Below are 25617 nucleotides of genomic sequence, written 5' to 3' on the forward strand. Positions count from 1 at the left end.
TGCTGACTGTGCAGAAAATTACAAGTTTAAAAAACAATAAAATGGTTCATTTGTAGCTGGAAAATTTAAATATCAGATACTAAGCCATTTCAAAATGTATGTCAATCTCATAATTTTGGACGTCACTCATGCTAGTACAACCACATGAAGTTGAGATTTACATGTCTTTCTTAAGTTCTTCAGAATCACTGGAAACGGTTTGAATGATAACCGTTTTAATATAAGTGGTAATAGGTGTGGTTGGGAGAGGATGTGACTGAGGAAGCTGTTCATTTAAGGGGGAATTCCAGTCCAAAGTTCTCAGAATGGTTTTTATACCTCGGTAGCAAAATAAATTCATTGACTATTGAAAAAAATTACAAAGCATCATGAACTTTGTGAAAGTACTATATAGCCACCATTGCTGTCACAAACCTCTGTTCTCTAAATGGGCGAGAGCGAGAGTTTGCCCAAATTGCACAAAGTAGCTCTTCCTTCTCCCATGTCACTATAGTGATTAATGTATTGTGATATGAGAGCAAATAAGTACAGGTTGGGCAGCAGACATCTCACTACAGAAATGTTCCAATGTGATCTGCGTGCAAAGTAAACAAGTAAGTAGTATTTGTAGGCAAAACCATCTCGAAGTCGAGAGCAATCAAATGCCTGCTTGTCTACAATGTAATAGGGCCGCTTCACCTCACCAGATGTTTTGTTACCTCATTCTGGCAATATGGTGCATACCTGGAAATGTTGTCTAATTTGTGATGTACTGTAAACTGTTGGGTTTACTAACTACTGTGTACATTTTACTCTTATTGTGGTTTGAAATTCACTCATGAATGCTGATTCTTTCTAACCCAAAATAAAAAAATATCATTGCAGTGCCCCTTTAATTTCACCATCTTATCAAAATCCTAACTGTTTTGATGTTCAAGCCTTGGTTATATGTATAAAATATTAAGTTTATAGATGTCTTCAATGGTATAGAATTTAAAGATGATAGTTTATATAATACATTTTGGTGAAATGGAATGAGACTCATTAACTGGTAGGAATACAAAATGAGGCATGGATAAAATTGAGATACCTTTTGAACTAGAAAAAAATAATAGATTTTAATCATTTTACTGCATATATTTTTTTATTATTTTATATGTTCTTAAGCAGGGAAGTCAAATTCCTTTCACATTTTGCCATGAGTAGAACACAGACCGCAGTAACATGTGGTATCATTTTGAGGTACTGTAGATTGACCTTTTGTAGCAAAAAAAGTTAACGTTAACAAGGAAAGCCCATTCACAGTGAGTACATTTTCCTAAGTTCTTCTAGGCATAATGTAAGCTTTATTAGTACAATTAAATTGTCACTAATTTCATCAAGAAGACCATTATCAGGCAGTCAGACAATATGAGTACACATTATGAATAATTTAAAGAATTAAACCATGGAAATGTGGAACAGTTAGAGTTACAAGTCTTATTATATAACCACAATCCTAGATTTAACAAAATCAGTGTTGCAGTTTTGAAGAGGCAGTAACATTTGAGATGCATATTTGTTTTATAGGTAGATGCTGATGATGTCCTTACTACGGAAGAACAGATATACCTTTTGTTCAATGCCAAACGGAAATGTGAAAGAACCATAAAATCTAAGCATAAGGTCCCTGGTGAGTATTCCTTCAAATGCTGTTCTAAATGTAGAATTTTTGGGGGGATAAATTAAAATAAATTCAAAAATGTCTGCGATTTTCTTCCATTTCTATGCCAAATAGCATTCAATTACTATTTGTAACACTATGCTTTACTATTTGATTATAAATAAAAACTTATTTAAAATTATTTATTATAGTACATATAGACTCTTTGAGACCGCAGTGAGAATTGTCCCTTATATTCTCAAGATCTTACAAATCTCCATACATACAGGCCTGCCTCTTGGCATAGTGAGTTTTTACTGTATGCCTGAGTCACTAGTTCAATGGTGTAGTTTGATTGAATTTGTAACACATACAATGTAATTACACTTTTCATGTTTTTGCTTATATACAGAAAGGAAATTTTGCTTATATACAGAAGAATTTCTTCACTGCTGTATTTGCTATATTTGCACCTGATCTTGTCAGATATCGGTAGCTAAGCAAGGCCTGGTCAGTACTGAGATGGCAAACCAGGTTGTTGGTATACTGTACATAAAGTTGCTACATCAGTACGTTATACTCCGAATCTCAACCAGAATTGCCAAAACTCAGCAATATAGTTCCAATATAGGTCCTGCACCTCAGTGGTAGATGAAGCACATGCCCTGTTAATGTGAAGTCCTTTGACATCCATTGAGATGAAAAGTGTATGGGATGTCTGACCTTTTTAATACTGATGACACTGATAAGCCTGTCATGAGGGTGGGATTAAAATGTCCTGCATCTGCCCCCTTTAGGGGATATACTGTATAATAGATTCCTTCTCTTCCCTATTTTTTAACTCACAGCAGGTAATTGTCTTTGAGCCTATTTAATCTCTGTTATCCTTATTATCCCTATAATATTATCATATTGGAAGCTTGCTCTTGCTTCTTCCCTGGATTCACCTACATTCTTTAGCAAAAAATAAAAACAAAAAAAAAGGGCCCGTTGTACAGCTAACCTGTTTAGACTCTGGTCACATCCATCTTCCCTACTTCTGTACTGTAGTTTTATTATACCCTTTGGTTTTAGTGTTGGTTGGTTTGTGTCCCAACCCCACATTTCCCTAATACAAGATTGCTTTCTTTGCTTATTTACAGGTGTGGCTGCTTCTACATCCCCTCTTCCAAAACATATAAAGGACAGAAACCTTTACATTATTTTTTCCTATTCTAGGAGATTATTTCTGTTCATCTGTTGATATTACCAGTACTGTCATTTACGCCCCATCCTTGTCTTCATTCCTAACTTTTTTTTACTTATAGGTTAAGTGGAGACAGAGCAGCAGGCTTCTGTGTGTTGAGTTCCTGCCACAGACCTTCCATTTCTTTATTACCTGCCTTTGCTCCCCCTATGTGCCCTGTGCAGCCTAGTGTCTCCATGTCCTCCCAACTCCCCACTGCCTTATGTCAGCTCCACTTTGTACTACTCTGTGCCTCCATGCACCCCTGTACTGAGGGCCTTTATGCATCCCGCAATATGTTATCTGTCATCTTGCACTCTTCTTCACATTGTGTGCTTCCAGGTACCACTAAGCTCTCTGTGCTCTTTATTTACAATCCTCTGGCTGCTGTCGAACTTACCCCAGACTGCCTTTTTATTGCCTGGAGAATTGTTATGCCTGGAGAATTTAAAAAAGCTAGATAACAATAAAAAGGACTAGGTTGTATTTGTACAATTTTTCTGACAACATGTTGACTCCTTTCTGGTGTACTTTGGGTTACTCTATTACCTGGAATACTGCCACTTAAAGCGCAGTCTGTTAGCTGCTATCTGACATACTCCAAGTTGCTTATTACCCAGAAAACTGCCAAATCAAAAAAATGGAATAGCTTCCTAGCTGCTGTCTCACTTACAGCATCCTGCCAAATGATCTCTGAAGTACTGAAGTGCTTTAGGTTTTTTTTTATTTTCTGAGGTGCTTTTTGTCAAAGAAAAAGTGTTTTAGTTTTAAAGTCTTTTTTTATACTGCTGTCAGCTCCCTCACTACTTATTTTTTATTATTGTGAGTTAATTAAAAAAAATAGAAATAGTTATAATTCTAAGAGCTTCTGCTGCTGATCTCCCTGAAACCATACACAGTTTTTTTACAGTTATAACTGTGTGAAGTTTTCCCTGATGGATAGCATCAGCTGCATCCCACATCATAAACCTTGTATTAAACCCTGCTGTTAAGGTGATAGAGGACTACGCTTTTTTATATCCTCGTGAGTTACATTTTAGCATTTCATCTATGTTTAATGGAATTTCATATGATGTGGGTGCCAAGTCTCCTTCATTTTTAATCTGCTCAATTTACATACAGCTACAGGTTCTCTCCACATCTTCACACCTTCACTTGGGAATATTTATATTGTCCCAGTCTGTGGAGGCACTTGCATTGGGAATATGTCCCAGATGTAACTTATGCTATGAATTTTCAGATATCCAAGCTTTCAAGCTTGCCCAGCTGCTTGAAGGCTAACTGGAGGCTCTTCTTCCTTTGTTACAGCAACAGATCAAGCAGCATCCTGAGGCATTCCCCTCTTGTTCCCTTAATAACAGAGGAAGACTTTGACTCAAAGCCACTGTGTTTTGAGACTTCATGGGAGTATTTTATTCCCTAGGTAGGCAGTTAACTGCAGTTGTTAACTATGCTGAACTGATTGACATTTCAGTGATCTCTTGAGCAGACCTGAGAGATATGAATGCCCAACAGAGGATGTTATGGGTTTTGAACTTTCTACTACAAATGAATCTCTATATTCTAGGGCATCTGGACTTTCATTGGCCAAGTTATGGTGAAGCTAGGATGGAATGGCTGTTATTCCTAGAACCCTAGAGCTCCTTGCTTAAAGATGCTTCCCCTGTTGTTCAGGGCAACAGAAATGCCAAATTCCCTGTGTTCTTAAAGGAGCTCCATCCATCTTGAGCACAGTCTTACTGTTGTCCCTGTTAAAAGTTACAGCACTGTTACAGTATGTCCATGTAGTAGGTGGCAGAATGTATAGTTTTCTACCTATAAACCCAGCATTTGCAGCCTTGCCTCCCTTAAGATGCTACATGTCCCAACAAACAGTGCCACATAATGGAGTTCATCTTAAATCTGTGTTGCTGGAGCTGAGTGTGCTGAAGCTTGAAATTTGGAAGACTTTTCTAAGTGTACCAGGCTATCCACTTGCTTCCTTGCCAGCTGATCATGCCAAACTATACCTGAGTGATCAACATCATCCATTGGCTGGTATACACTGCAATTTTGTCTGAATCACCTCTCTTTACAGGAGTTCTAGTGTTGATAGTTTGCACTCCTGTGATAGTAGCACTTCTTGCCAAGCATACTGTCCAAGAGTTTCAGTTGCTACAGCTGCAAGAAGGCTTGTATCCCAAATACAGGATTTACTTCTGCCCAAAAAGGATGGAGGATTCCTTTCAATCCTTGTCAACAGTCTCCTTAGAGTAGTGCAGTTCAAAATGCTCATGCATAGTGAACACATAACCTGTTTGAAATATTTAACAAACAAATGATAATGTTCTAACACGGATAAACATGCACACAATACTCCTCAGAAACAAAAGATAAAATTCAATACATTTGCCGCTTATTCATCTTTTGATCTGAAATACACATTTCATTAGTACACAGCAAAAATGACAAATTTAACTTCACTGCCCAGATAAATACACTTTTCACTACCTTAGAAGGATATGAATGTTGCCACAGTAGAAATACAGTATACTGTAGTTGGTGATATCAACATTCATGTTCTGAATGGCACATCATTATTACAGAACAAAAGGAAGTGTTTCCTCGTGAGGACAAAAATAAACCTTTGTATACTTAAGACTGCTATCATTACATAGATTTAGTTAATCATGTACTGTAAGTGTATCAAAAACAACAGCTGCTCAAAGCAGCAGAAAATAATTAATCTTCATCCATGGGTGCCTCAGGGCATTACAGTATATACTGTAAGATAAGATTTTATTGTTTCCTGAAGGAAATTTATTATGGTCACCCAGCACTCCTGTACATTTAAATAGAATGCAAACAAAAAAAGGAGAAGAAAAGAAAAGCATTGCACATTATTCTATTACAAAAAGAAATATAATATGGTGCCTTTAAAGTCGTAGCTTTAAACATGGTTGTATTAAATAAAAACAAACTGAAATATACAGTATACTGTATACAACCAAACACTAAGCCTGACTTAAATAGATCATGATTCTTGCTACATTTGTAATTCAAATATACTACATTATGTATTTTTTTGTTTCATTTTGTATGTCTAGCATCATCTTTCAAGGAATGTTTCAGTTATTTTCAGGTCTTTTACAATCATTCTGATATTTATATTGTATTGATATTGATATTGTATAGTAAGCACACATTTTTTCTTCATTATGTTATCTTGTATATACTGTACATTTACGCTTTTTGCAAATTATTTAAGGTATGCAAGCATATAGTATGCATAAACCTCATACAGTATATACTGTATATAATTCAATTTTCAAGCTTGTAGTAAATAACAAGTGACTACTGCACCGAATATCAATAACAATAATACTTGTGCCCAATATCTGATTACCAATATCATGACTGCAATATCTACTGCAGACTGAGTTATGTTCATATTTACAGATTGATAAATATCAGTTTGAAACCAGAATGTGAAAAAGAGAACAGAAACAAAAAGATCTTACAGTATATGTAAATAGTCATATATCTTGCCATTTATAGAGCTAAAACTGAAATATTGAAATGTTCATATTAGTATTAAAATCTTACACTGAAGATTATTATGAGTGAACATGTACTGTATCTGCTGTGAGAGTACATCTTTTTATATATGGTATTTCTAAAAAATGTCCCAGCTAAGTGATCTGAAATTAAGAAAATGTTGTGAACTTATTTATTGCTTTTATTTTTTTTTTAAATTTTTTCATCCAATGTACTGTATGTCACGAGCAGTAGCATACGTCTGTTTGGTTTCCACCTGTTATAATATTAAGTGGCATTTCAATCTTCATGCTTCCTTCAACCAATTTATTGGGGTTTTGTAGTTATAAAAAATAACTTTTTTGTTTTTTTTTGTTTGGATCATTTCAGATTATTTAGATATATTTGCATAAAAGTAAGAGGATGCACTAACATTACAAGATGGCAGTGTGTAATTCATAAACTCACGTATACTTCACTCTTTAGATGGCAATCTAGGTCTAGATCTAGATATAGCTCTGAAATTAAGTGTTCAATATATTTTTTCTCTTTCCTTGAGCAGTTTAACTCTTTTAGGTCAACTTCTGTTTCTGTGATAAAGCTCTGATAAACACATGCCCCAGCATTTCAACACACAAACTAGGGCACAGATAATTGGGCCAAGCCTGACACCATCAGTTATATAATGCAAAACTAGACACTTCTCAGTTCTGCAGACCAGCACCATGATGACATTACCTATCAAAATTCCCCTGACTGAGAAGAATGCACCTGGCCTGTACACCTGACAATGTTATGACCAATCCCTGTCCTTGTTACAAGGATGAATACAAGAACTGCTTTCCTTTCTGATCCATTAAAGCAAAAGAACTTAGCTCACAGAAACTGTCCAGCTTAGAGAAACCACATGTAAAACAGAATTGTGTCACAAACTTTCTCAGCGACTACAAAAGTTTTGTGTAGTTCTCTCAACTGTAATTTTCACCTGATCACCATAATTATGCAATAGACTTCTAATTTTTCCCAAGCCTCAACTTGCAGCTTTGATTTGCTTGTCAAATTGATACTATTGGTATGAAAACAAATTTTCCACTTGGGTTAAATGGCACATCAAAAACATTTATTTAGAAATGATCATTTGACACAGTGGTTTAAAAGTCATTCATTTATTTATTTGAAATAATTATAGTTATACAAACCTGTATCAAATGATGATTTATCACACATACAGTAATAACTATGCTTATGATTACTACAGTAGTATGGCTGATCTAGCCATTACTACTGGCATTAGTTGACAACTTTAAAATATGTAGGCTGTACGTTTTTATAGAAAGGCCATAATACCCTATTATGTATACCCTTGAAGTAACATTTTTCATTTGGACACTACTATGGAATGTAATTTATTATAATCTGCTAGCACACTTGTATCAACACAAGAAAAACAATAACGAAAAAGCATAAGTGCTTTAAATTCAGAAGGTCAAAGGTTCTTTACAGATAACAGGAGTGCACCTTCTTACACTGCTGGGATACCTCCAGAAGAGTGATTGTGCCCATTAAACCTTGAGACTGTTGATTTACCTTTTGCATTTTGTTAGCTTTATTAAATAGACCCATCTAATGAGCCATACACCTAGCAATAAGCTTATGGTTATTTGCAGAAGGTTGTTCCACCTATAATTATTTGTAAACATAGAAATAGTTTTTATCCACTTGTAAAGTATAATATGTAAACCCTAACCTAAAGTGTGAGAAAAACATTCATTGTGTCAAGAACTGTTTAAATGCATTTACATTTCATTAATGCTTTAATAATCCAATTTGTGAATTCATATTGGGAGTACTTTTTCAGAATAAAAAACTGACAAATGATGAAAGAACAACTGCTCGCATCTCAAATAATTGTTCATGAAAAGTGCATTAAACAGATATTTATTTATATTATTATGTATGTTTTATAACCAAAGTGAAATTAAGCATTATTTTTTCTCAGTTTTTTAAATGAAGTCTGAATATGAAATGAGAGCTTTCTATTTATTTGCTTTTACAGTAGTTTTTTTTCAAATGTGCAATAGTTTAACGTTGTTAGTTACGAATTTAAGTTTTCTTTGAATAGTTTCCATATGTTTTGTAGAGTAAGAAGGGACTTTTAAAACTGCTTTTTTATTGCCCTCCCAGGCATTTTTCTTGAACAATTGAGCTGAAAAGATTTCATCACCAAAGGGAAATGCTCTTATTGACGGTTTTCATTTTCACTCTGTTAAAAGTCACACAGCAAGATTTACTGCTGGTCACAGTGAGATGTGAATGTGTTCTCTTATAAAAAATGGGGGAGGTTTACACTATGAGCCCATTGTAAGTATAATGATTTAATATGGCTTTTTTAATACAGTACAATATTCAATAATATATTAAACTGATTTAAAGTTGTAGCATGGAAAATAAATGCTTACTGCCTCCACCTATTGGCTCCATCTGTGTAACCTGGTCAGTTCTACAAGTATCGTGATTTTGGTGAAAAATCATCATTTTGTAATAATATGTATTACCAAATGTATGGTTCACAACTCCCTTGACCACCCACAGGAATCATCCACGCCATGCACTTTCCCTGCCACAGAACCTGCTGTATCACCTGAAAATACTGTATACAGTATATCCAATACCACGCACGTTCAAGGCCTCTCTGGAAAATTTCGGATCACCCAGATTACATCATACTGTATGTTTCCAGCAACCTTATTTACTGCATCTCTTGCAGAAAATGTCTAGCTATTTACTTTGATGAGACAGGAAGGAGACTGGGAGATCATTTCAGGGAACATACAGGTATCAGGGCTGTTAGGATCAAAGATCTCTAAAAACCCATGGTTTCCCATTTCATCTCTAATGGCCATGATTATACTAAAATCTCTGTCTGCATCCTCACAGAGGGATTTCGGTACTCCTATTGCAGAAAGATATCTGAAACCAAAATTATCCTGAAACTAGGATCACACCTTCTTCCTTTATCATAACAACAGATTAATTTGCTTCTAATTCTCTCATTTACAGGTTTAGACTTCATACCTCTCTTCCAGTATTCTCTGCATGTCGATATCTTCCCTCCTGCTCCCTGCCACCTTTCTAATAATCCTTCTGTCACAGTCGTCATCCCTCATCTAGAGGGCACTCCTAACTTTTCGTATTGTTTCCAGTTTTATTATTCTCAGCTGTTTTTTATTTTTTTGTTACTTAAGTCCAAATGTATGGTTCTTTTCAAGGATGGTGAGCCATGGGGGTCCTGAAGCAGCAAAGTAGCCCCATTACATTCCTGCTATCATGTTTTATGGTCATAATGAGGTTGTTCTGGTGGAAGGCAGTGTTTGTTTTTTGTCACACAAAGCGTTTCTGATTGAAACCCAGAACTTCATCTTTTGAGTTGTCAGTCCAGGGAACATACTGTACTTCCAGTAGTCTTGTGGTTTGTCCAGGTCATCTTTGCAGAACATGAGACAAGCAGCAATGCTCCTTTTAGAGTGCAATGGCTTATTCCTGGCTGTCCTCCCCTAAAAATAATTCATACTTAGTTTTTACTGATGGTTGAGGCATGAACACAGCAGGAGAGGCCATTTTGTTAATTTAGGTTTGTTTGTGACTTCCTGGATGACCATGAGGGTTACTCTTGGGTAGATCTTGGCAGAATGATTGGTTCTGGGTAAAATTACCATGGTCTTGAATATTTTCAATTTGTAGACTGTCTGACTATGGATGAGTGGAGCTCCATATGTTTAGAAATGGCTTTTAACTCTGTATCTACTGATGAACATCAACTACTCGCATCTGAAATCTCTTTTGATTGTGGCATGTTGTGGTGCCACTAACCTGTATACTGAGCACAGAAAACAGTAGTTGTACAATGAATTCTGACTATTATATAGGACAAGGCTGGCAAAGGCTGACAAAGGCTGTTAATAAATTGCTTAAACATCTCATTTTGATCCAACATCTATTTGCTAACTGCTTTGGGGTAGCTGGAGCCTATAATGACAAGTAATGGCTCAAGGCAGGATATACCCTGGACAGGACAACAGTCCATCACAGGGCACACACACAGACACCAGGGCCAATTTTTTCCAGAAGCAATTTAACATACCAGTATGTTTTTAGACTATGGGAGGAAATTGGAGCACCCGGAGAAAGCCGTACAAATGCAGGGAGAATGTACAAACTGCATGCAGATAACATCCCAGATCCAGAATTGAACCCAAGGCCTCAGCACTGAGAGGCAGCAGTGCTAACCTCTGTGCCAATTATTAATTATTATTTTTTCTACTTCATATCCCAATACATCTGAAACAACATTGAACTGATAAATATAAACCCTTTAAGTTCTTGAAAAAAAAACTGGTTTCAATTAAATGAGAGAATTATGGTATGAAATTGCAATTCCCATAATTATATTGGGGGTTCACATAATTATATAGGTAGTTAATCTTCTTCTTGTTATGGTATACAGTACATTGTATGATCAAAACGCATCAGAGGCTAAATACATTATTCATTTTAAATTATGAAAAAATACTCTTTAAGGAGAATGTTTGTCTACACTCCAAGTTTTTCTAAGTTTTTTAACAGTGTTGTTACACTCATTGATGTTGAACAATAACTGGCATGTCCATATTAAAATATATATTGATTTTACATTATTAATTAAAATACCCAGCAATATTATAGAATTGATTACTCTGAAATAATTAATTTGTTTGTTTGGCTCATTGCTTATTTCAGTCATTGTCATTTTATGTATGATTTGTTAAAAAATAGAATTTTATTAGCATGTAAAGTCTAAGTATTTCATATTCTGAGTGAAAAACATTATGACCTTTTACAACAAGAAATTTCTGTGGTCTGGAAAAAAACTGTTAAACAAAATCTGATTTCCTGTGGTTTCCAAGATATTTTGCAGACCTTTTAAGCAACAGTCAAGGTTAATAGGAAATTCACATCTGCTAATAATTAAAAAGGCTCAAGCAGCTCTCCATAATGCTAATCTTACTCTCACTTTCTTTTATGTGTGTCTCTGCGGAGTTCAGAGCATTCCCATTCATAAGAAACCACAGCTGATCGTTTGTCAAGGAAAAGCCATTTTGTTTTGGGGCTCAAAAGATTTTTTAGCACAATGAGACTTTGGTGTTCTTTTCTTAGTAAGATTTTAATAAAATAAAATCTGAAATAGTAGAAGATGAACTCCAGGCTTATTTTGGAAAGGTTAAGAACATCACATGACCAATGTCAGCTTCTGTACAATTTAAAAGATTAGTTCCTTGAAGGGAAACTTTACTCTTGTTACCAAAAAATGCCCAAAAAATCTTTAAACAAATGCAGATTTGAAATGAATTTGGTTTGTCAATAAAATCATTTGCCAGTTATTGGTGGGGCCACTCGAAACCTTAAGGTGTAACTTTGTTTCTGTGGTTAACCAAGTTATTATTAGATGAATGATGCTGAAAACTAACATTGTACACACTATGTGGTATCAATAGAACAAATATTTTATAAGGCTGGGATTATTTTGGAAATAACCTTTTCACTTAATGCGAAACTCTTACTTGTTTTCATTGTTTATAGGGAAGGCTACTTGTTTGTTATTGTTTTTAGTTTTGTGTGCTGTGCAAACAGTAGCTTCAATGGACCCTTTGATAAAGTGATTAGACTTGGTGAGGTCAGCATTGGTAGTATAGTAGAAGGATGCAAAGTTAAGTGAAAATAACTAAGCATTTAAAACTGTGGTTGACTGTAAAATTACACAAACATTAGCAACCATTTTAGAAGCTTGCATTAATCAAGAACACTGTAATAGTGCAACATTGGAAAATGAAAACAGAAACACAGATAAAACACTGATAGTATCATTCAAAAACAGCTCCATTCATTTTGTGCAATTATGTTTGTGTGGTATAAAATTAGAAAGACCAACTAGCTGGTCTTGAAATACAGACATGTAGAGTCAAACTGTGACACTGACTGCCATAGTACTGAAAAAAACACAAAATGCGTTCTTTCTTTTCAGAGAATAATATATAACCTAAGAATATCATTATATATTTTTTTTAATTTTCTAAATTAAATATGGAGACAAACAACGCTGATAAAAAATAAATAAAATTAGTGGCATTTGCAGGATCATAGACTAAATGCAGTTGTCAAGTGATGTTGTAAAGTTCATGTTTTCCACCAACACCAGTATACTTTCAGTAGGACTTTTTTTCTCTTGTGACTTCTGAATTGAGCAACGGCTTTTTGATTTTGTCTTTTTCACTCTGAAATGCTGTGCTGAAGTGCTTAACTATTTTTTATCTATGCAGTTTGTATATCTGTTGAAAGTGTACAATGGTTGCATATTTCAAGCTCTTGGGGTCCATTGGAAGGCACTTTTTAGAATCTTATATAGAGTAGGAGAGAAAAGCTTTAATCAAATGACTGGAAAACTCAATTTCATGCTAAAATGAATTTTAGTTTTAGAAATGTACACATTTTTTCACATAGTTATTGCTATTTTTTTTTTCATCTTGCAAATTGGTTTAAGATTTTCTTTAGTAAAAACTACAAATTGTGTGTTGTCTTGTGAAAAAAATAATTAAATTAGATCCACTGGGCACTATGTTTGAGTGGAAGAAGAGATATTAAGTCTTTGATTAAGTGGAGATTATCCTTCCCAAATTTCAAATTATATTTCTGGTCATGTTACAGTACAGTACTGTATGTCCAGTATTGGTGTGGTTAGAGAATGGAGTTTCTGCAAAGGATCCTTTGCAGCCTACGCATGCTAACACAGCTACCTACTCGAGCTACTGTACTTCATCTTGTGGCACCCTGAAGCCTACATGTCGTCTAAAATTCCACAAACAACTCACTGATCCCAGGAGTTTTGCCATTGTTCAGCCCCTGAAGGACATTAAAAGTTCTTTCATACTCGGGTCTCTCCAGGTTGATTTGGCTGTTCTGCCAAGATTTTATAGCAGATGATCAAGAAACCCATAAAGTACCACTGGATACTTGCTACTTCAACAACTCTCATAGCCAACCTGCAGATTTCTACAGTTCCTTTACCCATTATTTCTTTACTCCATGTCTTCTATTACTCAAAAACAAAGACAAAATTTGCAGTTGTGTAACAACTCTGGACGTTTAGCCTCACTTGTGCCACCTGCACATTTGAGCCCAACTAGAACAGGAGTCTGGAGATTGCTGGTGCTGTACTTCTTTGCCTCTGATAATCGTATGGATTAATTTATGTGGCTTTGTGATATTTTTTACATATAGTTGACAAAAACTTTAAAATCTGCATTTTCCTACATCCTGTTGTTGCTGTTATGAAGAAAAAATATTTGTGCTGCAAACTGCATTAGGTGTGTACTGTATTTGCCCTCTGTCTTTCCCAAAAATGTAAATTCCTTTGGAAAACAAAAGAAAATGAGTTAAAACGCCAGTGGCCAATGTATTTTGTATCTTTACTGATGGAAGTAGTACGATGGAGGAGACCTAATCATGATCAGAAAAAAAAACATATAAAGTGTTACCAGTTGTTTTAAAAAGTTCAAATTATGTTTAAATATATAGAAACAATCCAATCCAGGATTTTTTTTTAGAATTCTTAAAAGCTTTCTAAGGGACATTCTGTACTTCCTGCATTGTGGCCAACTGTTCAACTGAAATCTGCACCAAAAATCAAATTTACTCAGGTTTTCACTCAATTGAAACATGTTCTAAAGTCTGCAAAAATGAAATATTTTGGAAACAAATTAATATGCTGCATTTTCAAACACTAACTTAAAAGTAAGCACATTTTAAATACCTCAATGACATGAACGGGACTAGGTAAACAATATTAAAATTATGCAGCTACACTTGCATTGGTCACTGACTAGTCCCATTTCCAAAAATACAGTGTATATCCTTCCCTTTTTGTACTTTTGTATTTACTATACTGTACAGTATGTTTGTCCCAAAAAGGAATTTGTTGTGGGGCTAAAGAAAAACACAAATACAAACAAGATAGAAAGACAGAAACAATTAAATGAAAATAGTTTTTATGTATCTAAACAATACAGTGATCGTGGGAAGCTATGACATAACATTAGAGAAACAATCTCAGGTATTGATAACCTAAGTTGATTTGTCTATAATTCGTAGACTCTAACTCACCACATTTGTGGATCTGATCTCTGAGGCAATGGAGGAATCAGTAAGAATGCCCTCACCCTCACTGTCATAACCTGAGCTTTCAGCATTTGGAGTGGTATAGTACAGTAGCTGCCATGTAACAGGCATAACAGGACTTCAGCCAGAATGCTACTGCTCTCTCCTGATGAATGACTATTTGAAGTTTCTGTACAGTTTCACCCTCTGCAGACTTATAAGTGTGCTTCAATAGTGTCACTGTCTAATTTAATCTAAATGCAAAAGAGAAACACAGTCCACAGTCTCCTCCTCAACTACATGCTGCTTCCTGGACTGCTATCATGCTATAATGCTATCTACCTCCTCTGTCTGCCAAATTTACTTCTTACTCTCTGTAACGTTGTCAACACAAGTTCCCACTTCTTGCTTTATTCCAACTTTCATACTACAGTATCTTTACAAGTGCTCCCCTTTTTCTCGGTTAATGTAAGGACTGGTTTCACTGTTCTACAGCATGTCTGCTTCACAAGGTCGGATTTACAGCCTAATACCATTGCTTGCAAGCACCTTCTTTAGCAAATGTTTAATGGACAGGGAGGTACATACAGTAGGTTATATAATTTGCCAAGCAGGAGTTACAAGGACTGTTAGTAGTAGAATAGCATTATTAATGTTAATGCAAATGTTAATGTCTACTGCATTTGGTCTAGTCTCACTAGGAAAAAGCTAATGAAATAAAGCATTTCACCTGACAAATCACCTAACAAGTCAATATCCACAACAGTTGGGATATTCAGTACACATTCACCAAACGCAAATAATTTCATCAGAGAACACTGTAAATACAGTACTGAGAGGTTAAGTATAGTATTTGTGCTGAAGAACTAGTTTTCCTCATTGCCTCATTGTTTTTTTTTAACTTAAAGTCAACTCAAGAACAAAAGACCTTTTGGATACCTTTTTTAACTGACCAAAGACTGAACAATCAATAAAAAAGAAAACGGTCCAATGAGATCACTCATATACATAATCCACCTCCATCTCACACTCCTCATGCACACCCAGAATACACCACACCAGCCAGCTCTAAGTGAAAGATGGATAAAACAAGTTCTGCATACATATTAATGTACACATTCAGTGTCCTTACACCAACAGTACATTATTTGTTTCTCTTTTGCATTTAGACGGCTTCTGTCTACCTGAGTGGGATGGCATTGTTTGTTGGCCTGAGGGACTCCCAGGAAAGGTGGTGTCTGCAGCTTGCCCAGATTATATTTTTGACTTCAACCATAATGGTAAGGCTTTCTGAATTGTTAATCACATGGATAGACAAATATGTCAAAACTTTAAAACCATGCTATTAACTATCACATACTTATGGATTTGGCAACAATTACAAGTACATATATGAATCAGGGTTCATGTTTAGATATTCAATCCTGTGGTTTTTAAACAAAGAACAGTACTATATGTCATAAAGTGCCACGTGAATATAGAACGTGTTACACAACCAAGATGTTGAACCTGATGCCACACTTCTTATATTTATGTTGTGTCCTATCTTACTCATGTTCTTTCTGAATAAGCAGACAAAGTATTACCCTGTTTCGTGGCTACTGTCAACACTGCTTAATAATTAGTCTCGCATTTGTGATATGCAGAACATCTGTTCTGTGCTTTATTTAATAATAATAATGCATTCAACTATTTTAAGTCCACATGTTGAGCTAGTGAGAGACATGATAAATAACAATGATTCTAGTGTGAAGCGTAAATCTAGTGGATACCAGAAGCGCTGTTGTATTTCTGATTTGTTTGGGATCATTTAAGCCCTTTCAAAACATTTTCTTTGTCAGGTCATGCTTATCGACGCTGTGACTTGAATGGTAGTTGGGAGCTTGCCCAGACCAACAACAAAACCTGGGCGAATTACAGTGAATGTGCCAAATTCCTTACACACTACAACCAGAACCATGAGAAGGTAAATTTCTGGATGGTATACTTTTGAATGAAGAAGTATTTGGCAGAATACTGTACACAGTGCTTTATTTAATTTTCAATATAAACACAAAAATATTTTAGTTATGAGAGCTTTTTTAAGTGACTTATTCTAAGTTATTGTTTCCTCCTGTTCTGTTCACGATACCTACAGCATTTTTGTGTGCTACTGTATATATACTGTACATGATTTCTTTTGCACAGTGTATATGGTATAGAGTCAGCCTTGTGCCCTGTGATTAGTTCTGGACTAGCATTCATTCTGTGTGGAATTTTAACTTTTTTCTCCCTGTCCATGTATTGTAGGTTTCTTAGGACTTTTTTAGTTCTGCCAACAGTCTAAAGATGATGACAGGTTTATTGTCATCTTTAAATTCCTACCATAAGTGTGTATGAGGTAATGCACATGTACTGTATGCCTCATGATTGACGAGTGCCTCCTCTAGGATGTAGTCCCGTCTTGTGACCTGTGTTAGGTTCTAGATCACTGTAATTCTCTAAGGATAAAGGGGTAAATGAAAATGGATGGATATAGTTATTTTTATTACCTTTTCAACTGTCCATTATGTTTTTAAACTTGTACAAATGAGTAGTTACAAATTTAACCTCTAATGCTCATTATTGTAAGCTTTGTAAGCTGAAAGTATGTTATTTCAACAAAAATGAAAAATATTATTGCATTTAAAACTTGACAAACCTATACATTTGATTTACAATTTCTGTTTTTTTTTCTGTTGCATTGTGTCTGAATGTTTATTGTATTGGCTAACAAAACAATGATTCTATGTTTTACTAGCTAGTTTCCAGGACTTTCTTAGTTTAAGTCCAAAAGATGGGACAGTGGCCAGATGGAACAAAACATTACTTCTTTTAAAACATTTCAACCTGAAATTATAAAGACTCCAGCTCCAGATTACTTCATTCAGATTTTTTTTTATCTGGGCCAGATACAGTGAGAAACTGTGAGGCGAATTTGTTAATTACAAGCAGATTTCAAACATTGTCTCAATAGCTGTTTGTTTCTGAACATTTATTGCAATTACAGTATATTGTACATACTGGATGCTTATTAAATACTGTAGAATAAATTATTTCCTTTAACAAAACATAATAAGCATTTTTTTGTTTCTTCAATATCCTTATCAGTTCATAATAAAGTAGGTAAAATATGTAATTTTTAGGATTTAACATTATATGACGGGCTTCTATTTTCTAAGTGTAACTTCAAAGACATTAGCATTTTTTTCAGATGAATCACATATTGAGTTTTCCATTATATTTTTCCACTCTGTCCTTTTAAGACGGTTCAGGTTCAATTTAAGACAAACTAATAACCCAGGATGTACATCTCTTCAATAAAATGGTGTTTGAAATAGCGGTATATTTAAAAACATCACTAAGTGCAAATGGAGACAGAATAAGTTAGTTTATAATACTGTACATAAATTATAAAGCAATTATACAAAAACAAATATATCAAAATATATCAGGTAACATAATCTCCTGAGATACTGGCTCTGAAATAACAATTAATCGGATTATTTATAAAACATTAAAACTTTAAATGTTTCAACAATGTTTAAATGTACAGATGCAGCCATTCAAAATGGGTGAGGTATTTCGCGGCATACTGCGGTGGGCGTGTCACAGTATCACGCAGTATCACGCGGTATCAAGTGTGTCACGTGACTAACTATCCGGCGTCGCCTTGTAAAACCGCCAGGGGGAGCTTAACCTCTCATGTACAGCATTTGAGCCTTTAATTTTGAACTGTGTATTACAGCATGTTAATCATCAGTCATTAAAATGTTGGTATATATTATGAAAGCAAGATTGCTCAGTTGGACAGAAGTACACAACCTACCTTCATCAGAAATATTTATGCATCAAAGCCTTTACTGAAGATATTACTAATAGTATTGATAATGGATGACTTTGGACAAGCTGTATACTCAAAGTATAATTTCTTTAGCACATTTGTACAAGCACTTGGAATCTGTCCAAGCCATACTTTGTCAGGCATTTTGTTTTACTTCAACGGGGCATAAAAACTTCCTTGCTTTTAACAGGGCGTTTCATAATTTCTAGCTACGAAAATGATTTAAAATGCGACACCTATCATTCAACTAGAGCTTAAAATATCACAAGGAAAAATACACACCGGTATTCCATTTCTCCCTAAACATTGTAAGCTTCGAAGTCTTTAACTAACGTGATACCGGAGTCAACAAGCATACTTTTAGAATTTGATTAAAAGGGAATATAATATGGAATCGCGTATCTAAAGAATTTAATAACGGTATGATTATATCCGTGTACTGCGGCAGGACTGTGTAAGGCTGTTTCGCCTACCTGATCATGTGAGCTGTCTTGTAGCCTACTGGTCTAGGTGCATGACTACCAGCTGGCAGGTTGTGTGTTCGAATCCAGCTGGTGCTGGACTTTTATTTTAACAAACATTTCTTCGAAAAAATAGGTAAGCGATATTATGGACAATCAATTGACTTTTATATTTCAAAATATCGCAACATGATAGATATTTGCGATATTTTGAATATATCTTCCCTTCTGACAGCAGTTCCTGCTTCTGTTGTGTGTGTGTGTGCAACAGTAATTTTTTATAGAGAAATGGAGGCTGGACAGTATGCGTTACAATATAAACATTTATATTGATTTAAATCGTGTTCTGATTTAAATCGCAAACGCGTGTTTAATTATGTGTTTTTTAATCATGATCAGGCTAATGCATTTCTACATTTTCTGTATGAACCAGCTTAGAGGTTCATACAGAAAGACAGCTTGTGATTACATTGAGTGTAAGGTAATTTATGCTTCTAAAGTCATGGTCAGTATTGTTGTACTGTGCTGTACTGTGTCACATTATTTTATAGCGTTTTTATTGCGTTATTAAATCCGGTGGCGCTGTGTTAGTTTCCTGACTCACATTATTTAAACTGCGACACTGATCATTCATCTCTAAATAAACTTTGTTTTATATAGCGTTTTAAGCAAATAGGTAATTAGATTGCTCATAAACCTAATCACTTTTTCTACATAAACACAGCGTGATTGCTCTCTGAAAATGCTTTTCCTTTATTTGTAAAGTAGGCTCAGATTTCAACTATAGATCGTATTATTATAAACTTTCTTGGAAAAATGTATTTTATGTAAACCATGTTTGCTATTAATTCATTTAGGGCTAAAATACGTTCATTGTCTTCTAATCGAGTCGAGTTGACATTGGAAGCCTGCCACACCCGGACCGTTAAACCAACGCATTAGCACGTCAAAGCCCATTGAGCCAGTATTGGCTTTAGTATCCCCCCCTTCTCCCCTCAATTCAATTCAGTTCAAGGTGTTTTATTTGCATGACAGATGGGTACAAGCAGTGTTGGGTACTATATGTATATTGTAACGCTTACGGCAGACAGGCACTGTGTAGGAGCCGACGCACCAGAGCAGCGCCTGCAATTTTTATATTTATAACTTAGTTTTTAAAATTAGTCAAGCAATACGAAGCATCTCCTTTTACTTAGTGCCTGAGCATACTGCAACGCGTGTGAAGCCCATAAACGATATTAATTTTGGAACTTAAACATACAGTATATGGCTGGTCTCGGTACTTTAAAGAAAACATACACACCAGTATTCCATTTCTCCCTAAACATTTTAAGCATCGAAGTCTTTAACTAACGCGATACCGGAGTCAACAAGCATACTTTAAGAATTTGATTAAAAGGGAATATAATATGGAATCGCGTATCTCCAGAATTTAAAGACCAGACAATCGCAAACTCGTTTTCAATAAAATTATTTTATTAATTCAGCAGTTTGTGAGAGGGACATCCAGCAGGGAGAGACACACACACCGATTTTCATTGACAACATTGTTTTTTTTTCAATTCCTCTTGTCTAACAGGAATGTTTTGTTTGTGGACAGACTGTTAGACAAGAGGAAAAGACCGCCTCCTCCTACGAAGCATTTCGTTGATCCGATCACGAATTCTTTTCCAGTCGTACGCAGCAAGGGTTGAGAATCTCCGATTCACCATCGTACTAATGGTTTCCCGGAGATTGGGTTAAAAAAAAAACAAAAAACATACTAACAACTGTGCCATCCTACTCCTTAGTTAATACATTTTATTATTCATGAACAGTTAACATTGTTAGCAAAATATTTTGAATTATCTTTAGTTTTGTATTTAACTTATTATATGATAGTCAGACTTAATGTATATTTGAACAATGAAAATATATTTTTACAAGATTTTACATTAAGCACTTAAAATTAATATGGTTAATAATAGTAAACTGTAACATGCTGTAACAAGATCGGTTACAAGAAGAAAATGCTTTCAGAGAAAATGTTTCAACCAAACCTGTTCCCACACACCCCGCCCCCACTACCATTAGAATATACACAAACATTTTAGCGTTTCATTCTGAGCAGAAGACCCTCACACCTGAAGAGTGCTGGCTGTGACGAATTAAACCGGTTTTACAGGTTTCAATCACAGACCATGTGACATGGGACTCAGTAAACTACAGTAACACCGTATTTGATAACGCTTTAAAAACGCTATAAAATAATGTGACTTGGCACAGAACAAGTTTACAACACAGTACAAAGATAAATGCTGACCATGACTTTAGAAGCATAAATTGCCTTACACTCAATTTAAACACAAGCTGTCTTTAGCCCTCTAAGCTGGCTAGGCTCAGAACACACAGCTTCATTAGCAAATACATATGCAGGACAACTAGAGAAGACGTTTTACAGAGGATGGATTTTTAGGAACATCCCATCAGACATCCCATCATATTCACAACGTGAAATCTAGAAAATAATATTACGTAACCAAAATCCGCAATATGGAAACAGAACCTGTGTAATTGTTGATAGATGATGTACTCGTAACATTTTTTCAAGACGAACTACAACATTTAAAAAATGACTTGTATGTACTTGATATCTCTAATCAATCCACGGGTCCCAGCACAAAACGAAAGTAAAACGCATACCGTTTCTCGCTTCTTATTGCTCAAAAGTAATTTGACCGTATGAAATGCATAATATAAACCTAGAAACATATACGTGAGCAGTACTTAAGCACTGTAGTGTCGGTGTTAAGACATACCTCTCAAATACTGTAAATCAAGTTAAAAATATCTCAAGACCGATTCTGGTCGTAATGAAACCATGCAAGGGAGTTTTTATGTCCGTTGCAGTTCTTTTGCAACATGAATATAATTATATCGTTATTAATTTCTTGAGATACGCGATTCCATATTATATTCCCTTTTAATCAAATTCTAAAAGTATGCTTGTTGACTCCGGTATCACGTTAGTTAAAGACTTTGAAGCTTACAATGTTTAGGGAGAAATGGAATACCGGTGTGTATTTTTTTCTTTAAAGTACCGAGACCAGCCATATACTGTATGTTTATGTTAAGATTTCCCTTCAGTGGTAAAATTAGATATGAATATTCAATACTTAAACGGGCACAGTTAAGACATTAAATAAACATATACATACTGTATACAGTACAGTTTGCATACGCTAATATGTTTATGTTACGCGATTAAAAAATAAATAAATAAAAATGAAAAGTCCAACACCAGCTGGATTCGAACACACAACCTGCCAGCTGGTAGTCACTCACCTAGACCAGTAGGCTACAAGACAGCTCGCATGATCAGGTAGGCGAAACAGCCTTACACAGTCCTGCCGCAGTACACGGATATAATCATACCGTTATTAAATTCTTTAGATACGCGATTCCATATTATATTCCCTTTTAATCAAATTCTAAAAGTATACTTGTTGACTCCGGTATCACGTTAGTTAAAGACTTCGAAGCTTACAATGTTTAGGGAGAAATGGAATACTGGTGTGTATTTTTTTCTTTAAAGTACCAAGACCAGCCATATACTGTATGTTTACGTTCCAAAATTAATATCGTTTATGGCCTTCACACGCGTTACAGTATGCTCCTATTCTTTTTATGCTCAGCTACTAAGATTTCCCTTCAGTGGTAAAATTCAATATCTACAACGGGCACAGTAAAGGCGTTTACAGTAAGTCTTTCTACGACAGACCAACGGACCACGAGTGCCCCTGTCGGTCAACCAATCACGCACCGCGGTATCGCGTGTCATCTTACCTGCGGTATCTGTACTGCGGTGTCTGTACCGCGCACTTTGAATGGCTGCATCTGTAGCTTTCATTATCTGTAGATTGTCATTTTGTGCAAGACAATATTTTTTTTTAATAAACAAACCCCTCTATATATCTTACTATCAGGTTCATCCATCCATTTTTTAACCACTTCATCCAGTTCAGGGTCGTGGGGAAGCCAGAGCATTTCCCTGCAAGCAACAGTCACAAGGCACACTCAGGATGCCAGTCAATTGCAGGGCACACCAGGAGACAAACATACTGTACACACGCTCACACCAGGGCCAATTGATCCCAGAAGCCAATTAACCTACAGTACCTGTGTGTCTTGGGATTGTGGGAGGAAACTGAAGCACTTGTAGCAAATCCACACAAACATGAAGAGAACATACTGTACAGTACAAACTCCACACTGATAGCACCCCAGGTCCAGATCTGAACCCTGGGCCCCACCACTGTAAGGCAGCAATGCTAACCACTGCGCCACCATGCTAACCTCTCATCAGATTCAAAAATATATAAATATTGTGACATGTAGTATAAGGGGATTTATACAGGTTTTCTACATTAGTACTACTTTATGCCTATTTTTACTTTTTACAGTATAGACTGGAACTCAGTACTAAAATAAAGGCATACAGTATCTCAAATTAAAATCCTGTACTGTGCAATTATACCACAGTTTAGACCTGCGTGTTTGCCCATAGCCTGCACACTAAATGATAACAGCAGTACATTTTTGGTTACATCAGCACAACATAACCCTCCAGTAATCTTTGTTGGTCCAGCTACAGTATCTTGGTTAACATGGCTCACATAACTCCTGTGGGTTGCTATTAGTCTAAGCAATCTTAACTGGAAGCCCATGGTTTCTCCACCCTATTCATGTCTGCTTTAAGACTTCAGCCAAATGTTTTGCTAGGAACCTTAAACCACTCCAGACATTCACAAAATTGATGTACTGGAAAAAAACAAAGATCAAGTTGCATGTGTGATTCTATGGGAAATCATAAATGCGTGACAACCATCTACTAAAAATGATCAAGTTATTTGTTATTTTCTGTAGATATAAGATATTGTAGCAGTATGGTTTTGAATTACATCTTTCAACCTGTACTTTGTTGGCAGCTGTCCTCTGTTCTTCACTTGTGTTTTTCAAACTAGAGGGAAGTACAAATTTACAACACAAATAATAATGGAAATGAAATTTTAGCAAATTCAGATGATTTGGAACATGAAACAGCTATAGCAGTATTAGTCATTATAATGGACCACTCAGCTTAGAAATTTCTTGCTGAAATCCAGTGGACTGCATTAAATGCCTTTGCACTGTTACAGTATATGTTAATACAAATATTAAAGGAGATTTGTGGGCAGTGAGTGTGGCATTTATTTACAAAATCAGTAAGGAACACAATTTTCTCATTTTTTTTTCAACTTTAGAATTTAAATTCACCAGTTGTTGGGTTGTCTACTACAACCCCTGTATTACACAAGGAGAATGTGGGTACATGCATTGAAATCCAGATATTTCTTGGAAGTGGTCACTTTAATTTGACAGGGTTGTGATTTCTTTCTATTATTATTGTTTTTTATTACTGTTCTCTTCTCTCATAGGAAGTCTTCGATCGCCTCAAATTGATTTACACCGTGGGTTACTCTGTTTCTTTGGGATCATTAATGGTTGCTGTTGTTATTTTGGGATATTTCCGGTGAGTAACTGTTTTCTCAAATGCTTTTATTTTGATGCTCAGTTATACTAGGGCATTATCCTTCAAAAATTAAATGTACTTTTTCACATCTGTGTTTTTGAAAGTACATCAAATCCCAATTTCTATTTGTACTAAACACTTTAGAGTAAGTAAATATTGGACAAATCGAATTTGTGCTTTTTCTGTAAAATTTAACTATGGGATTTCAATAAAATGTCCATTATTTTATGAGTAAAATGTTTAAATGGCATGTGTGCTGTAAGTTTTCCATATGTGTGATATATGTGTATACCCAACCTGTCCCACAACTTCTCAGGTGGGTTAACTGTTTAAAATAGTGAAAAAAGTTATCCCAGATGGAGATGTCTAGGGGGACCAGAATTATGTGATTATTAAGCTTTTATAAATATTTGAAAAGCTTTAAAATAACATAATGTAACCAAATAATATAATAGTACCAAATTTAACCTGTTAAATACATTTTAATGTTTAATGTGGTGGAATAATAGTGATTGATGTGACAAACTGACCTGTAAATATCTAGTAATTCCTTGTAACACACAGACACATCTTATGATGTAAATTGCATGATGACTTGAGGAAGAATGGGATACTCCTAACTTATAATTAGCGTAAACAATTTCATCTTCAAGTACCTTTATTGCCAATTGGACGAACAGTGCACTGGAAATCTTACACTGTTTCTCTCAGTCAGAAAACATAAAAACCAAAGGGTAAACACACAGACTATATGCAGGACACTATATGCACAAACTGTAAAAAGACTATACACAACCTGTACACACTATTATGCAAAGAAAATCACATAAGAAGAATGGCTTCTAAGTTCCACATGATAAAAGACATTGTGCCTGCAGAACTGGGGAGGATATGGGCCTCCTACAGCATATGTTGTACCTTTAGTTTAGTTTAAACAGCCTTTAGTTTGAAAAATACTAAAACAGCATAATTCTTATTTCAGAATATATATTTGGGTCCTGTTCCTTACTAAGGCTCTATAAGCATCAGATTAAAAAAAAGACAACACTGTTATTAATTATTCCAAACATATAAAGGAATTGCTAAAATATAATTATTTTATTGACCTGATCTTAATAAAACAAAAATACCTCAATAGGAAAAGTTATACTGTAGATGTTAGAGTGCACACACAGATGTACAAACGAAGCACCA

The 25617-nt window shown here is 35.2% G+C and overlaps 1 protein-coding gene across 2 annotated transcripts in view; it reads left to right on the plus strand.

Moving 5' to 3' along the window:
• Positions 1–25617, plus strand: part of pth1r (parathyroid hormone 1 receptor) — a 154380-nt gene that overhangs the window by 100614 nt on the left and 28149 nt on the right. For both annotated transcript variants that reach the window (XM_088643038.1, XM_088643039.1), the window contains exons 2-5: positions 1549–1651; positions 15719–15829; positions 16391–16515; positions 24329–24423. In XM_088643038.1, coding sequence (XP_088499164.1) covers positions 1549–1651; positions 15719–15829; positions 16391–16515; positions 24329–24423 — 434 coding nt within the window. The remainder of the gene's footprint in view (positions 1–1548; positions 1652–15718; positions 15830–16390; positions 16516–24328; positions 24424–25617) is intronic.

This window comes from Lepisosteus platostomus, chromosome 8, assembly GCF_059453375.1.
Source record: "Lepisosteus platostomus isolate fLepPlt1 chromosome 8, fLepPlt1.hap1, whole genome shotgun sequence".
Taxonomy (NCBI): domain Eukaryota; kingdom Metazoa; phylum Chordata; class Actinopteri; order Semionotiformes; family Lepisosteidae; genus Lepisosteus; species Lepisosteus platostomus.